This window comes from Sander lucioperca, chromosome 11 (genome assembly GCF_008315115.2).
Source record: "Sander lucioperca isolate FBNREF2018 chromosome 11, SLUC_FBN_1.2, whole genome shotgun sequence".
Lineage (NCBI taxonomy): Eukaryota > Metazoa > Chordata > Actinopteri > Perciformes > Percidae > Sander > Sander lucioperca.
Genome location: NC_050183.1, coordinates 20,241,690 through 20,264,585, shown reverse-complemented (window position 1 = coordinate 20,264,585; position 22,896 = coordinate 20,241,690). Strand labels below are relative to the sequence as shown.

Here is a 22,896-nt window from a genome sequence, read left to right as displayed (position 1 = left end):
GGAAGTATGAGTGTTTTTGTGAATCACAACTAATTCAGATGCAAATTGTGGTCCAATATGCAACTTAGACAAGTATGATGTGAAAACACTGAAAATGGACTTTACAGTGAAGTAGATGTCATGTTAACGTGTGTGTGTGTGTGTGTGTGTGTGTGTGTGTGGAGAAATACTAGAGCCTAAATTATTATTCCAAGCAAATGTCGTAAAACATGACTGCAGGGGATATTTTAAAGGTGGACTTCCAGAAATTGATGTGATCCTCTGCTCGCTTATTTTTATTTGATGTCTCAATCATGTTAGTTTGAAAAGCTGGGCTTACCGGGCAGAAGTCCCAGAGGCCCATGGGGTCAGGGGGGGCCCTGGGCTTAACCTGCATGTTTCAGATGCAAAACGACCACTACTTTAACTAGGTTGGGTGTCTTGTTTCTGGATAGGCGCGGGGGGACTTTTACATGTCCGTGCCAGGAGCCCATTGTCTCATAATCGGAAACCCGGTCTCATGCAAAGAAAGAGTGAGTCTTGCTTTTTGATAGCTCACAACTACATTAAGAGTTAAAATAAGATATGATTCCTTTATTGTCATTGCTTTCACATACAATGAGATTCAGGTGCACTACCTGAGACGGTGCTCAAAAATATCCTTTAAACATACATTAAATATGCCTATTCCAAACATCTCACATTCACACAAATGCAACTCACATACACATGTCAACACATGCATGTTAAAAGTTTAAGAGTAAAAACGTTTTGTGTATTGCACCATTTGTAATATTAAATAAAAGATAACTCCAAGAAAAACTCATATTGCACAGTTGTGTCTGAAAGGTCTTGGATTTCAGTGCAGAGTTCAGTGTGGTAATGGCTTTAAGGGTAATAACTGTTAATCAGTCTTGTGGTCCGTGCTCTGATGGACCTGTATCTCTTCCCCGAGGGGAGGAGTTCAAACAGTTGAGTTAAACAGCAACCTAAAGCCACATGCTCTCCCTGCGCTGTAGTGAAACCAGTCCTGGGACTCAGGAACTATAGCTGCGCTTCTTCAGGATCTCAGTGTGGGACACGGTGCGCTGGACTCGGACCCGCAGCAGTCTGGTAAAAACACTCCCTCATCTTTTCCTCGTTCCTTCTTTTTTCCCTCCATCACTTGGCGGAGGGCAGGCGGTGTGAGAGCATCCTCCTCCTCCCCACTGGGTACCGGCCGGCCCCTCGTGGCAGGCAGCAGGGCTACTGCAGCGCAGCGCAGCGCACCGGAGCGGAGCCAGAGGAGAGAACCGGAGAAGAGAGGAGGAGGACGGACAGACTGTCTCCCCTCCGACTGGTGGGATTAAACTGCAGCATCCCGTCGCTTCAACATGCCTTTGGGGAGTAAAAGCCTCGCCGGGATTACTGCGCTGATCGGCTCGCTGCTGCTTGGCTCCTGTGGGACAGGTGGAGAAGGTGAGCGGCTCTGTGCGCTTCCTCAGTAGGAAGAGCGGGATGTTGAGTGCGTAGTTTAGTTGAAAGGGACCACCACGGTTTATTCTTGAACTAGACTGTAGGGGTACTGGCTAACAATGAGAGGGCATACTGTATTTGGCTGGTTGATGCCATGTGGCTGTTGAGACTTTAAACTGTCTGATAAATCAGCTCTTTCAGAAAGAAAAGAAAAGAAAAGATGAAAGTGGGTTTTTTTTGTATTCTTTGTCTTGATATAATAGCTAATAGCAAAACGGAATTGGTCAAACATGATAAGGGCTACTTTCCATAAACCTAGAATGAATCCAAATAACTGAATATTTTTCAAAATCTCTATTGATTAATCAAGAGATTCCAAACTCAAATATTCTAGGGCTGTAATGAGGGGTTATTTGCAAATATTCTCCAGTAATCATGTCAAATGTACATTTTCCAAAGTCCACAATGACGCCTTCAAATGTCCTGTTTTGTCTGATCAGCAGTCCAAAAACACCCAAAGGTCTTCAGTTTTTATGTCAATCAGAAAAAAGCTGTGAATCCTCACATTGGAGAAGCTGCAGTTTTGGTAATTTTGCTTGAAAACTAATTGTTTCCAGCTCTAGCCTATATTCCTAAAAAAAAATCTTGAAATTTTACCACTCTTCATTTTGAGCTCTCACTTTTTATTCTTTCTAAATAAATGCATGTAGCATAAAAGAGGGAAGTTAAGGCAGCAGCTGCCTGCAAGTCGATTCTGATCTGTGCTGCGACCCATTTCTACACTTTGGGAAGAAGTCCTACTGTAGCTCATGCAGTTTTTTCTGTGAATTTAGCGAATTAAACAGTTGGCTGGGTGTGATCCGACCACCGCGGAGGCTTACTATCTTACCTACTCTATCTGTAAAGTGTCCTGACATAACTCTTGTTATGATTTGATACTATAAATAAAATTGCATTGAATTGAAATTGAATTAGCTTTTTACCTGCATTTGATTTTTCCTCATTAGAGAAAGAGAGAGGAGGAGAGACTGTGTTCTTTCTGTGGATATGTGGAGGGTTGCACAGGAGGATGCTGCTGCTGCTTCAGCACCGGTTTTGTAGGCTACCGTAAACAGGTTTCATAAAATATCCTAAAAAGTGTGTTCTTAAGTAAACGGAATATTTCAGAAGTGAAGTCGCTGAAAAAGTTGCTAGTTCAATGGCTATGTGAGAAGAATTTTAAGGAATGAGAGAATTTACCCTGCAACAAGTGTGAGAAATAGATCTCCTATTCACCACCGTTGTTAAGTCCCTGAGTGCGTTTCTATATATGCTGTCTCAGGAGGTTTTAATGAATAGTTCCAGTAGCTGCACTCTTGAAGTAGTCTGTAATTAAACTGTACTCTCTTGGAATGATGCTGTAAATAAGGTCATCTTTTAACATTAAATCCCTGTAGGCAGATCGACAAAAACCTCACTAATGAGCATTTTCTCCACAGATTGGTGGTGCTGGGCATGGATGGTACGTAGGAGGGATGTATGCATTAATAGGCATTGTGGTTCTTAAGCTGCATCGATTCTTTGGGAAGACGCAGCCGTAAAAAGGAACAAACGCATGAGTGGTATCAATAGGGATGAAATGATCCCAAATCCTAGATGAAATGGGTACATTGTCTGTGTTGGCTCAGACACAACAAATTCCAAGAGACAAATCACAAAACCTGAGACTTTACTGTATCACTCCACTGTGCTTCATATATTTTGCTCTGCAGCATACTGTCATATCAGTCAGAGTGTTTATCATCCACTTAATGACCTGTCTTCTGTCCAGATTATGCCTCCTAAGCAATGAAAAGGTTTCAGCTCATCATTCATCCTGTTTTGTACATGAAGGACAGGAGGTTTCTGTCATTGTCACATTCATCATCTTCAGCGATACTCTGTCTGTCTTTTTCTGTGTATGTTGCCCTCTCTCTCTTACACACCCATTTATACTAAAGCTGCCAGGATGGTTCATCACAGGTTGGACAAATAACTTATGCTGTCATTTTTATGAGGGCTATTGTCAACTAATCATCATCTTATCATCATCACCATTACTAACAATTTCTCTGGAAAACAATCCTTACCTTCTTCCTCCCTTCAACTTCAACTTCAACTTTATCAACGTTAAGGGGAGAAATGGGTCTTGCATACTCTCCTCCTTAGTTTTGTTTCATTTTGCAGTTCCCATGGGTACCACTTCACCACAGGCAGTGTACAGGTAGACAAATTGATTTAGCATTTTTCTAAAACATTACAGAAAACACAACTTTTGTGTTCATTTTGATGTATTGCACTGGTGGAAGCAGCAGGGTGTCTTCAGGGGTGTTTCCACTCTCAGATGGCTGAAACTGTAGGTTGGGTAGATGCACTTGATTATTTAACTAGCTAGCTGAGGCTGAGGAGGGGAGCATTAGGGTGCTGTTATTTTCTCAGACTGCTGGAAATTCATCTCCTCATGTCCACCGCCAGACAGAGAATAAGTTGGTAAAAAAAAATGCTGGGAGACGAGTTGATTTGAATTTGGGCTTAGCTCCCTGCTTCATATGCGAACAGCCCTGTCTCATCAGAATGTATTACTTTTCAATGAGGTGGTGCTGTGCACTGAGAGAACATAAACCTCTGAATAAAATCAATTTGGTGTGAATGCGTGAGACATTTTCTCTGTGTGTGTGAACCCCGCTGTCCTTTATGCTTCATGAGACGACGGAGTCTTGGAGAACCACCGTGAGGAAAGAGTAAAGCAGTTGGGGATAAATCACCCCGTACTTTTCTTCTAGAGTGTCATTTATGAAAATGTGTTTAGTAAAAGTGGAGCCATGAAGAGGTTTTGATTAAGTCAAGGTTACATAAAGGTGGCAGCGACTGGTGGTGTGAGCCTGGAGCTGCCAGTCATGAATCTAGATTGATTAATCCACGGACAAGTAGTTAAGCGATAAAAGTGACAGAGAACTGCACTCCATCCATCTGCCTTTGTGACCTGAGGGATTTTGTGTTTGCCCAAGGCCAACTCCCCAGTGGATGTCTGCCTCCCTAAAAACAGACCCATTCATCAAATGGCCTTGTCATTATCTCAGATGACTTGTTATCGGTCTGAGAATCAGCCACATTCTGCTGAGGTCACTATTCCTTGTCATTCTCTAAAGTAGGAGCAAAGAAGAGACTGTGGGCATCAGCTATTAAAACCCCACTGTGTGTTAATGATGTGACACGTTGATATACTGTGAATTTATCACCTTTTTTTTTCTGACAGCCTGTCGGGGCTTTTCACCTTTTTTCTGACAGCCTGTCAGGGCTTTGTGTGACACAAAAACACAGTGGCAGTTGATATCCTACTCATAAAAACTGTATCGCATTTCTTTTTGTTTTTTGAAAAAGCAAAGATGGCGAGTAAGAAATTTCTCTGAGGAAAAAAAATGTTTTCTTTACTTTTAGACTTATTTATATTTATATCATGTTATGTATTATGATCTCTGATGCATTAACACTTTATAGTTGTATGTGTTTTTTGTGTTTTATGTGTAAAATCATAATCTGTAACGTAACTGCAGTAGTAACAATAGCTGTGAGATTGTATAGTTAAAAGTACAATAACTTTCTCTGAGCTGTAGAAGTATAAAGTAGCATAGAACTGAAATACAAAAGTAAAGTACAAGTACCTCCAAATTGTACTTAAGTACCTTAGCTACTCTCCACCAGTTCAAAAGCTCAGATTCAGGCGGGCTCAGTTCAGAAGCACTGAGCCCCCCCAAGGGTAATATGCTAAAATATATATTAATGTGGACATTTGCATGTTACATAACTTTTGTCATAAACCTTTACAAAATATAATGAAAAATTGAGAAATGAATCTCACCACAAAGTTCACTTAGTTGGTGTTGTGGAGCTTTCAATCATATTACATACGCTTCATCAGCAGATGGAGTTTTCCCCGTTGTTCCCGTTGATGAGCACTTTAAGGACTTCTTTTCCACGTTGGCTCAATGAAGTTCCAAAAGTTCAAATGTTCATGTCAACTTGGCAAATTAAATCTGCTGATGAAGATTATGTGGTATGAGGAAAAGTTAAAGATACTAAATGGACCTTGTATGATTGTTCTTTCAACTGCTCAGGGTCCAGGTTTAACTTTACAATCAAAAATGTATACATTTCCTGCTAAATGCTACAATTTCCTGAAGGCCAGACCCAAACTGGAAGTCAGAAGAACTCATCTTAACAACTAGTTGATTCCAAACTAGTTTTATCTCCTTACATCTGTGTGCATTTAACCCCTAGGAGGAAAGACAAAGACCACAGTAAAACTTACTTTTTTATTTACAGAAACCTTCAGGAAAAAGAACTTACAGTGCATTATGTTTGATTAACAAGTGTAAAGAGTGCTTAGCACCAAAGTTATATTTTTTGCTTTGCTTAAAAGAGTATGATTTCAAACCCGCATTCATTTTCTAATTGCTTCTTTGGCCACTTGGGGGCAGTACAACAGGTTGTAAACACAACATTGACTGAACGGCAAACAGTTGTCAATTTAATATGATAATACATAATTTATAGAAATATTGATCATAGCAGCTTTAAACTAGTCATCATTATAATATCTACTTAAATATTTCAATTATAGGCCATGTCAGGGAAAGAGTCCCACATTAGTAATCACCAGCCAATGAAATTATTGACTTGAATCACAAGTTCTTAAGCCTGGCAAATTTCTCCCTATCCCCTTTTCCAAGAACAAAAAAAATAATAATCTGCCCTGATTATTGTGCATTGTAGGGGTTTTCCAACTGGTTTTGAATGTCTCATATACCAAAAAGTTTTAGGAATTTGTTTTTATTAACTGAAGGAGATCAATGTGATCCTTCCACCAAATGTAATGATATGGCCAAAATTACGTTCATTATTAAGTAAACAGGTGGTAACAGTGGACAACGCTGAGCTCAAGCCAAACATTGGAAGTGAAACATGAGATGTATGATTTAAAGGACTACAGTACAGCTGGAGTTTGTAGAAGAGGGAATGCACACAATAAAGAAGTGGAGTTTGGTTCAGTGCCTTCTGTCTTGCCATGCAGTGACACTCCAAACTCCTTCTCTCATTTCACCCATCGGTAGGTTTTTCTTTTTTTCGTGTGTGTGTGTGTGTGTGTGTGTGTGTGTGTGAGTGAGATGTCAGATTAATTCGTCTGACACCCCTCATCTCACCTTCACGCAGCTCTGTGGCGCACAGCAACACAAGTTTCAGCAATAAAGTCCTGTTTTTCTGTATCATGGTACTTTCCTGCCAGTGGGGTGACATTACTGTAACATGTTTTTTGGGTTGTTTTTTTATGCAATTGCCTTTTTTCTTTGATAAAACCCCCTGCTGTTGTGAAATAGGTGAAGTGCTTTATTTGAAGACATTGTCACTTTCTCCATGGCAACGATGATGATCTGTGACCAGAACTAAATTCATACAGTAGGATGTAAGATGTATCAGCAACTCAATTCTTTTAGGTGTTTTTAATGTTAAATAGCCTATCACGATGGAAACATCTAATATTCGGTGAGGTTCCATTATGTTGATCTAATTTCTTAGCTTTAACTGTTAGAGTAAACCAATAACAAAGCAAAGTAGTACATTAGAGAACATTTTAATAGATGTCATGTGCGTGTAACAGACTTTTTTTTATTCATCCTGAAAACTGCAGTCACATTTTTTCCGCCAGATCTTTTGCTATTTTCCTTTCTAACAGATTATCTAGTAGTAAAACTACAAGCATGGCGCCTTATCGTAAAAAAAGATGAATAGCTTTAAAATGTAGTTTATTTATCAGCGTTTATTGGGCAAATATGACTTTTACTTCCTAACAATGTTGCTTAACCCCAAACTGCCAAAATAAGACTCAAGTTATAGTTAAAAAGAAATTGTTATACAATGTAGTAATGTGTTACTGCAAGCCTTGTACTACTGATCCTCCGTCATTGCTCACGTCTCAATCAATTAAACAGCAAATTAACATCAGATTAGCTATAATTAATAATTACTTAACCTGCTGCTTTGACCTTCCTCCTTTCTGATTAAATGACAGCCTTTATGTTTGTTGGCTTGAGGAGTGGAGTGGTGCAGTGGGAGCAGGCCATGTAAGTGCCTCTTGAAAATAGTAATCATAACCAGTGTTGGGAAGGATACTTTCAAAACGTATTCCGTTACAGAATACAGAATACATGCCCAAAAATGTAATTTGTAACGTATTCCGTTACGTTACTCAATCTGAGTAACGTATTCTGAATACTTGGATTACTTCCACATTGAATTGCATTTTATAATTGTAGGAATGCGGCCATCACATACAGCTTACTAAACAGGCCTATTCTGGTGTGTTCTTCTGTTCCAACTGGCTGAATGTGTACCTAAACAAGCAGATAGATTTTTGTATTTGTAGTCCCGAACTGCATACTACAAAAATCTAACCGCATTCTAAGCTACCATGAGCTAATTTTAGCTAACGTTAGCTAGCATGTCAAACGGGGCTAGTCAGTCTTTCAACGGCTCTGGGGCTAGTAAATCAGCACGTAGGAGAATGTAAAGTCGCACGTCAACTATAAAATAGCAAGGTGACCAGTAAAACTACAGTAGATGACTACCCTTGGCTAATTAAAAAAAAAAAAACTTACTTTAAGATGCTTCTTCAGGTTGGAGGTGGAGTAATTTGGACACTAAAAGGAGGTTGGTTGCTGGCAAGCAGAGGTTGAACTGCACAGTTATATTTCGTTCTCCCTTCTCTTTCTTTAATGTGAAATGCTGTTTGAATTTCCAAGATAGAAACGCATTCCTGCCCTGGCTCTGTTGTGCCGGTTCCGGCTCCATCTCTACCTCTATCAGTGATCACGCAAATAGTTAATTTTCAGCTAGTTTTCATATTGGGGCTTCTGGGAAATGCATGGAGTTGCGAGAGTGAATAAACTCGTGAAACAGAGAAGTATCGTCATGTAATCCATTGATTTCAACAATGTAACTGTATTCTAAATACCAACTATTTAAATTGTAACTGTAACGGAATACAGTTACTCATAATTTATATTCTGAATACGTAACGCCTGTACATGTATTAACCATCAGGACTCTTACTCATGAACTGATTCTGGTCTGACCTCCCCCTCGTTGGGAAAAGAGCCTTATGTAATGACACTAAACTTCTGCTCACCCTAAACAAGACACCATCAAATTAATACTATTTCTGTAGGTCATCACCCCATTTTCTTATGGTAAAATTTTACATCAGACAGGTTTATAGTCCAGTTATGTTAAATATGACCAACAAGAATGATGACCAAAACTACAAAAAAGATAACCCAGGATGTAAAATAAACCTTGAATTTTATTTTTTTTACAACAAGCATTTATCGAAGGCTATTATTTAAGATGTGAGAGTTGGTAAAGAGGCCTTGGGGAACGGAATGGTTTTTCAGTTGCTGGATCTCACCCAAGGAAACTCTGTCCTTGTTCACAAATAAGCAAATACAACAAAATAGAAGTCAGGAGCATGTACTTTAGTATTTCAATTTATGTAGTATTTTTGTGTGACTTTGAACATAGAGAACCTTTTCATGTTATTGTTTTAGAACATTGAATCAAAGTATTTAATGCCGCTTTTTTCACTGATTGACAGACAAATACAAAATACATGTTTGCCAAATTATTAATTCCATAAAAGGACATGCTTGAATCCTCACTGGTGCAGCCAGTTGGTTTTAGAAGTGACATAATTAGTGAAACAGAGATCACCTGTGTGTAGTTAAGGGGTTTCAGCTGATTGTAAAGGTAGTGAGACTTTGTTATAGAGCCACAAAGTATAGAAGGAGGAGGTCGGGGTGGATGGGTGGGTGGATCAACAAAACAAGAAAAACACTGCTGTTCATCTCCTGTTACCCACCAACAGTCAACATTGGTTTCCTTTAAAGACTGCAGTCGTTCCCTAACCTTAACCAAGAAATTCCTATTTTAACCATGATGGCAAAGGTCTCTTTCTCTAAACAGAGTAGTTATTTTAACCCAAACCATGTGTTATGTGTCATTTTGCAGGTCAATTACAACATATTTTGTAGTTTAATTAGGAAGACTTGTTGCAATTTACCCACAGTGTCCTACTCAACTGTTGTCTTTCAGAAAAGAAGGCAATGCTTTGCTGTATCATTAAAAACATTGTTTTAGAAACTTTTAGTTCTCCAATAATAGGGAAAGCCAACCCTTAGTGCTCGAGGCAAAAAAGAAAGAAGAGCATGATAATTTGTAGTGTTTTTTAAAAAAAAAAAAAAAAAAAATGTTTTTAGCAAAGTGACTTAATGTCCTCTCAATGAGAAAAAAATACCATTCAATTTCTTGTCCCTATTTTGAAATGCAAATATCATCCATTAATGAAATGCTCATCACATACTCCATGTAGTACCTCCCGTTGGGTCCATTAGTAGAAGTGATGTAACCTGCAGCAATTCTCCCAAATCTGCATAAGACTGACATATTTCATTGTGAATGATTTTTGAATCTCCCTTCTCATTACTGATGTTTTTAGCAGTCATTTATTTTGTTGCTTGTCTCAGCACTCGGCATGTGTGCTAATGTGATAAGGGTTAAACCTCGCAGACAGATAAATGTTTTAATTGCTGCTTTGTTACAGTGCAGTTTTCTTTTGATCGTTCTAATTCTGCTCATTAGGTCTGCCTCCCATGGAGCCACATATTAATGCAGTTAGCACGGAAGAAAATTACAGCATTGTTTTCATACCATCTCACAGAGAAAAAGTAGTTCATTATGTTGCAGAGAACAGCACCTACAAGCGTATTATGTGATTTTCTAACAGGGGAGGTCTTAGATGGTGAGAGTCAGCAGAATTACGGGGCCTGCCTGGTGTGTCATCAACAGACAGATGAAGGGCTGGAAATGAGGAACAACTATTTCTCTCATTGTCAGCAGTCAGACCGACAGCAGAGCGTCTCATTTAAGCTGTCAGGCCAGTCTGCAGCATTTATATCAGTCTCAGCCAAACTGCTTGACAGCAATTCTGGATGACTCATCAAAATACTTTTAGTGGACACCTCAAAACTCAGATAGAAAGTCACAAACTGAGTTAATAAGTTAGGTTAATTTACTTATAAAGGCTTTTGGAAACCTGCTATCAAGCACAGCTGACTTGTAGTACAAAGTGGGCGTAATTTGGTCTGTTTTAGAGGAAACTATAAACTTTGAGTAATACTTCCTTAGAAACAAGATTAGAGTTACAGCCATGCTCGAGGCTTAGTAAAACTATAATGTTCATTGTATAGAAACCAAAGTGTTTGATAGTTGAGGTCCTTTTCTTTGGATGGAGATGTTGGTCTATCGGGTCGATCTTTCCACCACTTTGGTCCAGACTCAACACATTTTTGATAGATTGCCATGAAATTTTGTACAAAGATTAATGTTCCCCAGAGGTAGAATCCTATTGACTTTGGCAATCCTCTGACTTTTCCTCTAGCACCATGAGGTTATAATGTTGCTATACTTTACAATGGATTCCTCTGTAATTTGGTACACACATCCATGGTCCCCAGAGGATGAATTGTAAAAACTTTTTTCTCCTGACCTTTCATCTAGTGCCATCATCAGGTCAACATTTCAATTTGTGCAATACTTTGATTTATGATCAAATACATGCAAAATTAATTACATTCCCAGTATTTCAAATGTACTACTTTGTGTTCAGTGCTAATTATCAAATGTTAGCTTGCTAACATGCTAAACTAATGAGAGGTGGTTCTCTCACTTTCTCTGGAGACAGATGGTGGAGACTTCATCATGACGAGTCAGATTTCAGATTAAATACAGCTTTATTCAATATTGCACACACACAGCATTGAAGGAGATAACCATGTGTACACACAAGATGCATGTACCCAGAGTGTCTCTCAGATCATAGGATTGCTATAGATTTTATACTTTCTGGGGTCGCCCCCCAGGAAACCCCATCTGGAAACCCTTACATGATCTCATCATAACAAATATGTTATTCCCATAGACTGTAAGACACACAGTTCCTGTAGGCCTCTTCTCAGGTTAACTGTGCCTAAAGTTGTTATTCACTATAGAATGACAGAAAACCTAACACTCTTGACAGCTGTTCAATCAGGGCCTCTTCTGTATCTGTTATTCTCCTATGCCAACATCTGGATCAGATCCAGCTTCTCACGCATAAGACTGCATAACATCATTCTGAACTTTTACCTAGATTCTTTCAATAACACATTACAAAATATGAAATATGAAAATACATTTGGTTTGATTATATCACCTATCAACTAAGATAGTGAACATGGTTAACATTATAACCTGCTAAACACCACTATGTTAACATAACATTAACATCTCTGTGAGTATGTTATCATGCTGAAGTTAGCATTTAGCACATTTGTGTCTAAGTATATCCTCACAGAGCTGCTAGCATGGCTGTAGTTCTGTTGATCTTTACAGTGTAGGGTATGGTTTGAAATTATTTATTTTAGTGTTACCTCCTAAAGTTAGAAATGTTGCTTAGTGTTGTAGTGGATGTTTGTGCTCTTGTGCGCATTTTAATTTTCAGCAGTGTTTCCAACAGTGTATAATAAACCTTTGTCTCTGGCACCTCTTTGGATGAGAGGTTTGTAAAGACAGACACACAAGCACAGCTGTTTTCCACTTGACATTGTTGTTAGATTCTATTACTGTGCATGTGTGTTTGTGTGTGTGTGTGTGGAGAGAGAGAGAGAGAGAGATGGAGAGAGAGAGGGGGAGAGAGAGAGAGAGAGAGAGAGAGAGAGAGAGAGAGAGAGAGAGAGAGAGAGAGAGAGAAATTCCATTGCATACAAAGCTCTCCTGAGCAACCAGCAGCGTTCAGATGTTCACCCCCTGGACCAGCTGGCTCGGAGATACACTGAGCTAAACATCACAGTCAGTAGTAGACAGACAGTTAGAGAGAGAGAGACGGAGCCTCAGAGCCGCCACAGACACAATCGTCAGTTATCAATCAAAAGATTTGAAACAAAATTGAAAGACGAATATACAGAACAATGGCAAAATGAAAATAAAATACAACACAAACTCTTCTGTTATCAATCCAGAGATATCCAATTGAGTCAGTGACCACGAGCTGGAAATTAAAAGAGGTCGACATTTAAAATTGTGGAGACCAAGAGAGGAACGTCTCTGTACACACTGCCACCAGGACTTATGTACATGTCCCAATTATGAAAACTTAAGAACTAAATATTTCCAAAAATTTGAAAAACATATACCAGGCTTCATACCTACACTTTGGACAAAAAACTTCCTTTTTTATTAGGGGAAGATAAAAACACGGCATGGCTAGCAGCTAAATATGTCTTCTCCTGCCACAATATAAGGCAAAAATAAGTAGAGAATAGTATATATTAACATTTTTATTAATCTTCTTTTTATATTTATATAAAATTGTATATATATATTTATATATTGAGGGACATGCACATAATGTGTTTATTATCTGCAATTATATCATAATTAGCCAGTTTACTTGTATTATTATATCAGATGTATTTACTCCTTGTTGTTGTTTATATGTATGTTTTTTCTTATGCTTTGGCAACACAGATGTATTTTTTTTGTCATGCCAATAAAGCAGCTGAAATTGAAAAATTGAGAGAGGGAGACAGAGACAGAGAGAGAGAGAGCAACAAGTCAACACTGAACTCTTTTACCTTTTAGTTTTACCTTAATACTCATCAGTATTCAGCATCTCTGGATCTGATGTCTCTCTGGGCACTCTGTTATTTCACTAAAAATGGTAAACTGGATGATATACTGCAGATGGATGGACTCTCTCTCGCTCTCTCTCTCTCTCTCTCTCTCTCTCTCTCTCTCGCTCTCTCTCTCTCTCTCTCTCTCTCTCTCTCTCTCTCTCTCAATTTTCAATTTCAATTTTCATGTTGCTTTATTGGCATGACAAAAAAAATGCATCTGTGTTGCCAAAGCATAAGAACAAACATATATACTGTATATATATATATATATATATATATATATATATATATATATATATATATAAACAACGACAACGAGTCAATACATCTGATATAATAATACAAGTAAACAGGATAATTATGATATAGATGCAGATACTAAACACATTCTGTGCATGTCCCTCAAAGGGTACATTGAAACAATAATATATATATAAAAAAAAGAATACAGACAAACAAAATAATAAAAAAATATATATAATATATAACTTGTATAAATAATTCTTATATATACGAGTTTCTATTTATTTAGCCTTATATTGTGGCAGGAGAAGACATATTTAGCTGCTAGCCATGCCGTGCTTTTATCTTCCCCTAATAAAAAAGGAAGCTTTTTGTCCTCAGTGTAGGTAGTGAAGCCTGGTATATGTTTTTCAAATTTCATTTCATATTTGGGACATGTACATAGGAAATGTAATTCTGTTTCGATATCCTGGTGGCAGTGTGTACATACTTGTTCCTCTCTTGGTCTCCACACTTTTAAATGTCGAACCTCTTTCAATTTCCAACTCATGGTCACTGACTCTGTATTTTGTTAAAATTCGTATTTCTTTTGGATTTTTTGTTTTGAGATATTCGGCCAATTGGATATCTCTGTTCAGGGATTGATAACAGAGGAGTTTGTGTTGTATTTTATTTTCATTTTGCCATTGTTCTGTATACTCGTCTTTTAATTTAGTTTCAAATCTTTTGATTTGAAGACTGAGGATTGTGTCTGTGGCGGCTCTGAGGCTCCGTGTACCTGTCTCTCTCTCTACCTGTCTGTCTACTACTGACTGTGTTTAGCTCCGTGTACCTCTGAGCCAGCTGGTCCAGGGGGTGGACATCTGAACCCCGCTGGTTGCTCAGGAGAGCTTTGTATGCAATGGAATTTTTATCAGCTTGATTTAAATGCTGCCAAAATTTAATTGACCTTTTTTGGATTTGAATTTCCAGAGGGAATATACCGAGTCTCTCTTTCTATCTCTCTCTTTCTCTCTCTCTCTCTCACCTTTAACCCTGTGCCTCAAGCGCAAAAGGCACCAGCCGCATCTCAGTGTTGTCATTTGACTTGCATCAATCATACAAATATTTGGTAATTGACTTGCAGAATGCAGTACTTACATGTCCTTACAACCCTTTGTGACATTTTAGGTTTCTGTAAATGCGATCTGTATTGCAATCAAATCCCCTTCTGTAGTCGGTCTACAGCCTTCTGTCAAGAATTGAGTAAATAAACTGTGCATTTTTTGTAGCTCTGTTTTAGAAATGCTTTCTAGATCCATGTATCCGTGTCTGACAGTTCAGCAGCCTTTTACCTTCATTTTCCTCAGCCTCGCCTGTTTAAACACCTCTGCTTCTTCAAACCAGCTATTCTTGCCAATGCAGTGCTCTCACGACACATTATCCCCCTACGGTCTTATGTCACCTCTCGACACTAATTCAACTGTATCGGTGCTCCGCTATAATCCACAGCTTGCTCTGTGTCTTTGTCAGCTTCAGACCTGGCTGGATGGGGATAAAGAAACAGCAGCATTATGAAAGGTGTTAGGATCCACCAATATCTACACTATACATGTTGTTTTCTTTAATTAGATATCAGAATCAGGAGGGATTTAAAAAAAAAACTTTGATTCATTTTTGATGAATCAAAATAATACTCTCTGATAGATCCTAATAGTGAACGGTCAATAGACATTCTTTTCAGCTCACATACATCAGTATTCTAAAACTAAAAGCCAAACTGGAGTGCTGCATTTAATCTTTTTTTTTTCCATCTGAAATCAAATGGAAACATTAACCAAAGGTTTGAAAATTGAGAATTGACACATGAATACCAATTAACAAACACATCAGGGGTGAGCAGAGGAGGTAATAGCGAGTGATGATGGTTCAAAGATTTTCTAATATATTATTGTGCACTACCACACAAAGCCGTGAGTTTCTTGTGGATATCTTTCTGTCTGAAGATGCAGCAAATGGCCTAAACTTGAATGGAAATGCACAAACAAGCTTTGAAGTGTCTGCAGAGACAAGAGGAAATAGACCAAGTAGACTAGAATATGACAGGCTATTCAAAACTGTCAACAGTCTGTGGTTTATAGTCTCAGGTAATGCAAATCCCTCTGTGATTGAAATGAAGTACAATAATGTTGACAAAGTAATCTCAGCTGAAGCCTTGTTGTTGGAGGAGGGAGACAGAACATGGCACTTCTGAATGGGTTGTAAATAATTGGAACTACAGTAGCTCTCTTCTCAGTGGTGGAAAACAACACTCGTTAAAAAAAGAAATTCCAGACACTTATGCAGTAATTATGGAAACAAGTGGACATTTGATAATTAGTTAATAATCAGGTATTCTGGGGAAACTGCTCGCCCATGGATACATGGCAAATCAAGTCACCGCTCCTGTTGAAAGGACTCTTTAGCAGGATAGATCTGGCTGATATAGATTTTCTACTGGACAGGTGGCTTCCTACTTTCCATGTAAACTATTGTATACTGTATTGAAGTGGCCCTTACAGCATTAACGTATAGCAACACAGTAGCAAAGAGCATATCCGTTGATAATCACAAGTCTTTGTGCTTTTCTGTATTGTCTCTGTTTCATTAAAAGAAGAATGTATTTAAAAGATAGCAAAAGAGACTCAATATTAATGTGTTTTTAATATCAATGCGGTAACATCAAACGCAGATACTCAAAAGTCGATTAACGCAAGCGCAAGTCAGAGTCAAGTCTTGGACAAATCAATTGAAAAATCAGTTTATACTGCTAACTGACAATCTTCTGATGATGATGGAAATAAGTCAATGAAAACAATGAAAAGGTCACCACAAATGTACAAAATAAACAATACAAGTAAAGTGTGCATTTTAACATTATACCATGATTACTACCAATAGTGTATTGCACTGTTAGTAGATATACTGGTGTTGTTTATCTGCATCATAATAAAGGATCAGACTGTGGCTACACAGAAAAATACTCCTTGTAAAACCATATCAAGCAATATGTTGATATATTTAACACCATTACCTTCCTGTAACTATAACACAGGAGCATACTGAATACTGAATAGGCATTCTGTTTGATAATGCTTAACATTGTCACACTTATACCCTTCATTTTGATACTTCAGGGTTTGCAATTTACCGTAACTTTCTGCTTCTATATAGCCTGGAAATCCAGACCCAAAGCCAAAAGATTAAGGGTCTGGCACTGAGTAATGAAAACAGCCCAACTCGAGGGTCGGCACCAAGCACGCATTTGAAAAATCTCACTGCACGCAATTGGATAACACTACGACCAATCACAACAATACACGGGGTGACGTATGCAGCTAGCTACCAGCGGAGCTAACTGGTAGATTAAACTCTTGCTGTATCCGGTCGGTAAAACAGCAAAAACATCCTTCTTGCAAAGGAACGATTCGAGCACCGTCTTCTGTTCCTCTTTTAGATAAAAAGCCAAGTCTAACTCGTTCATTGTAGCGGCCAAAGCCGTTTAAAAAAATTGGTGTTCATCCGTAGCCATCTTGCAATGTTTACTAATGACTTGTTTAGCTCGCCTCTGGCCCGCCTATATCAGATACACCGATGTGATTGGTGCAGCTCGGCTACAAGTTAATGAGCATTATTACTGAATGCCAGAGTGACTTGCTGAGCAAATTCAAACTGTGCTCTCGTGAGAACTCTGGATTTCCAGGGTAGCTTCTATAGGTCCCAGTAGAAGGACTGTTGCCATGGCGTTGTTTGTTGGTGCATCACCGTAACGTGTACATACATTATACTTACTGGCTGCTGTCGAATAGTCTTATTTTTTAGCTTAGGAATTTTCCTAACAGAGTGAAATGACCCGGAAGTATCTAAGTGGTAGCCATGATAAGAGCTGGTCGAATTCTCTATATCTATGGAAAGGTGCTTTAATGCTTCCTTTCTTATCTTTAGCATAGGTGTTACACTGGACCATCCTTTAAGAAAGGAAAGGAGAAAATGCTGCCCCACAGTTCCCTGCCACAGCAACATTTAAAGCACCATTCAGCTATTAACGCACACAAACAATATCTTGCATATATTTTCCAATTATTTCATATGATTATAGTAAAATATGATGAAAGTATGATTATTTTAATTCCAAACTTAGTGATGAAGTAATATTTTGTTTAGTGGGTTATCCACGTTAATAATAGCCTGCATGAAACAACACGGTAAGAAGGCACAGTGCAAAGTATCTAAGACGCACTTTTAGTAGTTCATCTTTGGAACATTTTAGTTTCACATCAATAACCTCCGTCGTTCACATAATAAGGTAGCCTAGTGTAAGTGCAGTTGGATTCTCTGAGCAGCGCAGTTGTCTTTTTCTGAGTCCTTGCATGCATTTTCCTTCACATCTTTCCTAGATCTCATGACGTTTTCCATCAAGATCAAGGAAAAGTGTTTACAAATAGAACATCATTTTTCAAAGTGTATGAGGCATGAAAAGGTCTCCGCTGACTTTCCTCTCACTCTGAAACCAAATTGTCTTATTCATGTTCCTGCTCTGTGTGACCCATTATCTGCCTCAACCTTCAATTATCTGTTCCGGGTACTTGAGAGAGCTTCAAGTTAAAGGTTAAACTATTAGAAGAAATCTTACTTGCTTCCTTCAGTCTGCTTACCACCAATGTTAAAGTGACACTGTAACATATTGATCCATAGGTTCAATGACACGATCAATGATTCTAAACTGTCTTTTCTTCTTTGTGATTGGTTAACAGAGGTATGTGACAGCCCACTGGTGGCCAATCTGCCGCTGTCATCATTCAGAAGCTCCTCCCAGCTAACCAGCAGTCATGGGCCGGTCTTTGCTAAGGTCAACAGGAGAGAAGGTGAGAAAACATTCTTTGCTGTGTCTATTGTCCAGCTTAAATATTTTACCACTTGTTAGTGATGGGCGAATGAAGCCTTGTGAAGCCTCTGAAGCTTCTTCCTGATTGTATCGCAAAATGATCCGAAGCATCAAAGCATCAAAAACAACACAGTGACATCTGGTGGTCAGTCAGCAGAAATGACAGCGGCTATGAACTCGACACATTCGAACGAAGCTACAACATGAACATAGGAGAGACAGAATGGACACATGCATATGGCATGACATGACTGAACTTGAATTAAATGACATGAACAGGACATGACTGAATTAAAAATATAAAGCCTATGTTTGAATATAACATAATATAATAATATAAATTACTGTGATCAGGATTTGAATGTAAGTATGTTTAATTAGGCTAAATATGGATTCAATAAACTGCAGCAACAATTCCATCTTCTACCGCTACGTAGAATTACGTACAGGTGTATGTAAGTAGGCTAATTTCCATTAAAAGGCTAATCAAATAAATTGCAAGCCACACTCATAAACCCCGCGATGTTCCAGTGAATTGTAACGGGCCGTTGGTAAGCACGCAGCGACATGAATCCAGTCAACCCTTCCGGAGTTTCAGTGACGTTCGAAGCTTCGGACGTCATCAGTCACGTGGTTATTTCAATTCGATACAAGCTCCAACACTGCTTCGAACCAGTGTGCTTTGCGGGAGTGATACAAGCTTCGGTGCCTCAGTGTCAAACGTCCCATCACTACCACTTGTAGTGGTGGCACATTTCAAGGCAGATTTATTGTCATAAATAATGACTGAGCTGATCCAGACATTGACCACGGTACATATTTTACTTGGTGCACTAGAAAGCTTTACACCTTGGCAAACCCGAGTGTTTTAAGTTTTAAAGGTTTGAGGGACTTTATTACCCAGAATGTATTACTCAGAGTTAATCTAGCAGTAAAATCCTTTGACATAAATGTTATCTAATATTAGAAAAAAAAAGTCCAGATCCAGATTTTCCCCTGGAAAGGAGCTCACTCACTGCAGTTTATTAGACTATTTTCTGTCTGACTTGAATTGAAGCATCTTGACTAGTAAGAGACACACCTCTATATCATATCATGCACTTTAACTTTAAAGGTGCGATATGTAATACTGACAGCTATTGTTTAAAATAGTTACTGCAGTACAAATTCAAAATACTGGAGAGAGTCGTCGCCCCCTCCTCCCCAGACTCGAAGTTCACAGAGGTTGCCAGGCTGAGACCGCAGCATCCAACAATGTTGCTAGACACTTGTCTCACATAGCCAGTCATTACTTCACAGCACAGCAGAGTAACTAATGTTAGATTCTGGATATATTGACAGTCATAAAAGCCCGTGCTCATGCAGAGCTCTGTACCCAACTGACAGACACACTTTTTGTCTTAGAAAAAGAAAGAAAAATAAGAAACAGTAGCAACTGCTAACAACACAACAACCTCGCCGTCCTCTCCACTTGATGGACAGACACACTTCCTTGGCTTAGAATTACGGTTGCAACCGCTAAAAATAACACTACCTTGCCGTCCTCTCCACCCGACTGAACACAATTTATTGGCTTAGAATTACGGCAACAATCGCTAAACACACTGGAAACTCATGGTCCTCTCTTCCCGATTTACAGCCTTCCTCTCTTGGCTTAAAATAACTCACCATTGTCGGCTACGGCAGCTGAACTGGCTACACGTTGTAAACAGCTGTGGTCCGCTTGCCTGGTCTTCCCAAGGGGGTAAGCTTCGCTTCAGAGCTCGAATCTCCTATGGCGCCATTTTGATGCTACAAAGCGATCACCCCCCGTTAGCATTCCATTGACTGCCATTCATTTTGGCGTCACTTTGACAGCGAATAACTTTACATCTGAAGCGTTTAAAGACTTTATTTGTCCATTGTTTATTTCTAAAGAAACACGACAATGTATAAAAGGCTCCATTACCTTGTACCTCACGTTATGGCTCCGTAGCAGACGTTTTTGTAAAAATAGGCTAACGATTGTGTCATAACCACGCGACTTACTGTCGCATAGTAGAGGAATTACCGTATAGTACAGGAGAAGCTCGCAGGCAGTTTAGACTTACATTAGCTGTTTAAGTTTAATTACTAATGTTAACTAGCATTTTAGTTAGCAATAATTAGCCTGTGTCCATGTTATCTCCTTACATATACCTACACTCTCCGTCTCTGCAAGATTGGGAATGATTGAGATTTCTCTTGGCACAGCTACCAGAAGACTTACAACTTTCAGACAGGTTGCTCACGTCACATTTACGTCGTCTCTCTCAGTTGGAGGCTGCGCAGTAACGCTCAGCGCTCACCAGAAAAGTGCTTCTAAAGGCCTTCACTGGTCTCCGTCCAGAGCAACGGGATCTGTTGGTCCATTCTTATATACAGTCTATGGGTCTTCCGCTAACGTTAGCAGTTAGCAGGGTTAGCATGGCGGCGTTAACCAGGGCCAGTCGGGATCACTTTACTGGCTGTGTCTCAATTGTTTTTGCGAGTAACCAACTTGGGTACTCTAGCTATTTAATTCAATGTGATACACGAATGTTAAAATGACATAAAATGCCCATCCCTTGTAGCTGTGATAAATTAGCCTGAAGCTAATGCTTAGCTACCTGTTCAGGAGGAAATTAGCCAACTCAACGTCCTTTTGGGCTCTAAGCTGTCTACATTTTTCAAATACATCTCCAATATTTACCCGGGGTTTGTTACGTCTCTGGTCACACAACTGTTACAAACATGCTGTTTTTTTATGTCAGATAGAATCTATCTCTGTTGATCCTGTTTGTTTGTTTGCTGCTTTCATGGCTGTACTAACGTTACAGCTGTAGCGCGCTGGGTTTACGTGTTTACAGGTATATCTGGCAACCCGGCCTGGCTGTCAAACTAGGCAGTTGATAACAACACACAGGCCAAAACACAAACAGAAATTGACGGAATGACGGAACGGAAATTTCAAAAGGAGAAAATACTGGCATTAGCATTGTTGTCAGTAAAGATAGTCTTTCAACTTAGCATGTTTCCTTAATATCTGATGACGCATTGGGATCATTTTGGGATTTATTACAGTAAATACATGTATATTACATATTGGACCTTTAACTAAAGTGATATTTTTAAAGTTTATTTCGTTGGTTTGTGTTTTAAATCAACTGTGTAATGAGATGAAAGCATTAGAGAGACAGAGTGAGAAAGAGAGTGGGAAAGAGCATGCAGCGGTTGAGAGAGCTAGCGAGTGAACAAGTGAAACACAACGTTATATGCTGAAAGCTTAAATGGCACATACATACTAAATCACAGATACCATAGACCACTCAGTAGATTGTTTACTTTAGAGACAAACGTTCTGGAGTTTTTAATCTCCTTTTTCATCTTTGTATCTCTCCTTTGTCACTCAAACATCAGAGTCACACGACAGTAAATGGACATCAATGTGACTGTGTTGTTTCCTTGTGTGTGAATATTGCATTTCAAATGCTAGCGTGTTTTTTCAAAACCCTTCATTGTTCTAATTTGCCTAATCTTCACAGTTGTTCAGATGTGATGAAAACACAAATGGCAATTTGTATAATTATTTTTAAGATTAGTTCCTCTGATTCCATAGTTCCTGGAACTGTGTGGTCGAAAAGGGATACATATAAGAGGTTCCTCTTAGCTCAAGGTCCATGGTTAACACTTGTCTTTACCCTTTTCCTGTTACAGCTACAACCATTTCCATTTTTTCACAGTTGTGTTTCAAAGCATAAACAGTGAGGGGTCTGGGGGGCCGATTCTCCATAAAAAGTTTAGTCTTGCACAGCCCTAAACCTTATGCACTCAGTTAGTTGTTGACATCAATTGTCAAGAAGCACCTTCATGCCAGTGAAATGTTGGGAGCAGACGGAAGAAAAAGCAAAGTCCCTCGACTGAATCTCCCTCTTTTTACTGAAAGCATTCTTTTCTGTTCAGTGGTGCATTTCCCCCTCAGTGCAGGAGGGAGTCTTTGCCTCTCTACAGGACACAGCACCAAACATCAAAGGCAAACCTCAGCTGGATTCACACAGTCTGAGAGATACAGTACCTCTGTGGAGGCAAGGGATAGAGAGAGGGAGGCAGAGATAAATACAAAGATAGATAGATAGATAGATAGATAGATAGATAGATAGATAGATAGATAGATTGATAGATTGATAGATTGATAGATAGATTGATAGATAGATTAAAAGGACAGCCATTACTGCCAACCATCTGTATTGTATATAGAAATGCATTGAAATTTTATTAGAGTAGTACATCACAAACTCTCCACAGGGCCACCTCCCCTATATAATAGGGGTATAAACCAGAGTTATCATTCACCCAGTTTCAGGTTTCTTCATTTAGCTTAGTGGCTGACTGTGGTGCCAGAGTCACCCGGGAGTCGAGGATTTCTATTACTTGTACGAAGTTTAATTGTGACAGCTGCACAGTTTTTTTCCCCTGTAAAGACATTCCAACACATTGATATCAAAACAAAACTGTTGTGCTCATTTCTTGGGTCTG

The 22,896-nt window shown here is 38.9% G+C and overlaps 1 protein-coding gene across 3 annotated transcripts in view; it reads left to right on the top strand.

The window, feature by feature from the left end:
* The first annotated feature begins 988 nt into the window (after positions 1-988).
* The window catches only part of LOC116039153 (contactin-associated protein-like 4), a 113,101-nt gene continuing 91,193 nt past the window's right edge, over positions 989-22,896 (top strand). For 2 of the 3 annotated variants that reach the window (XM_031283954.2, XM_031283953.2), the window contains exons 1-2: positions 991-1,437; positions 18,233-18,343. In XM_031283954.2, the coding sequence (XP_031139814.1) occupies positions 1,353-1,437; positions 18,233-18,343 (196 nt within the window). In that variant the 5' untranslated portion in view covers positions 991-1,352. Of the gene's footprint in view, positions 1,438-18,232; positions 18,344-22,896 lie in introns of all 3 variants that reach the window. The other variant, XR_004102270.2, reaches the window with a different exon arrangement.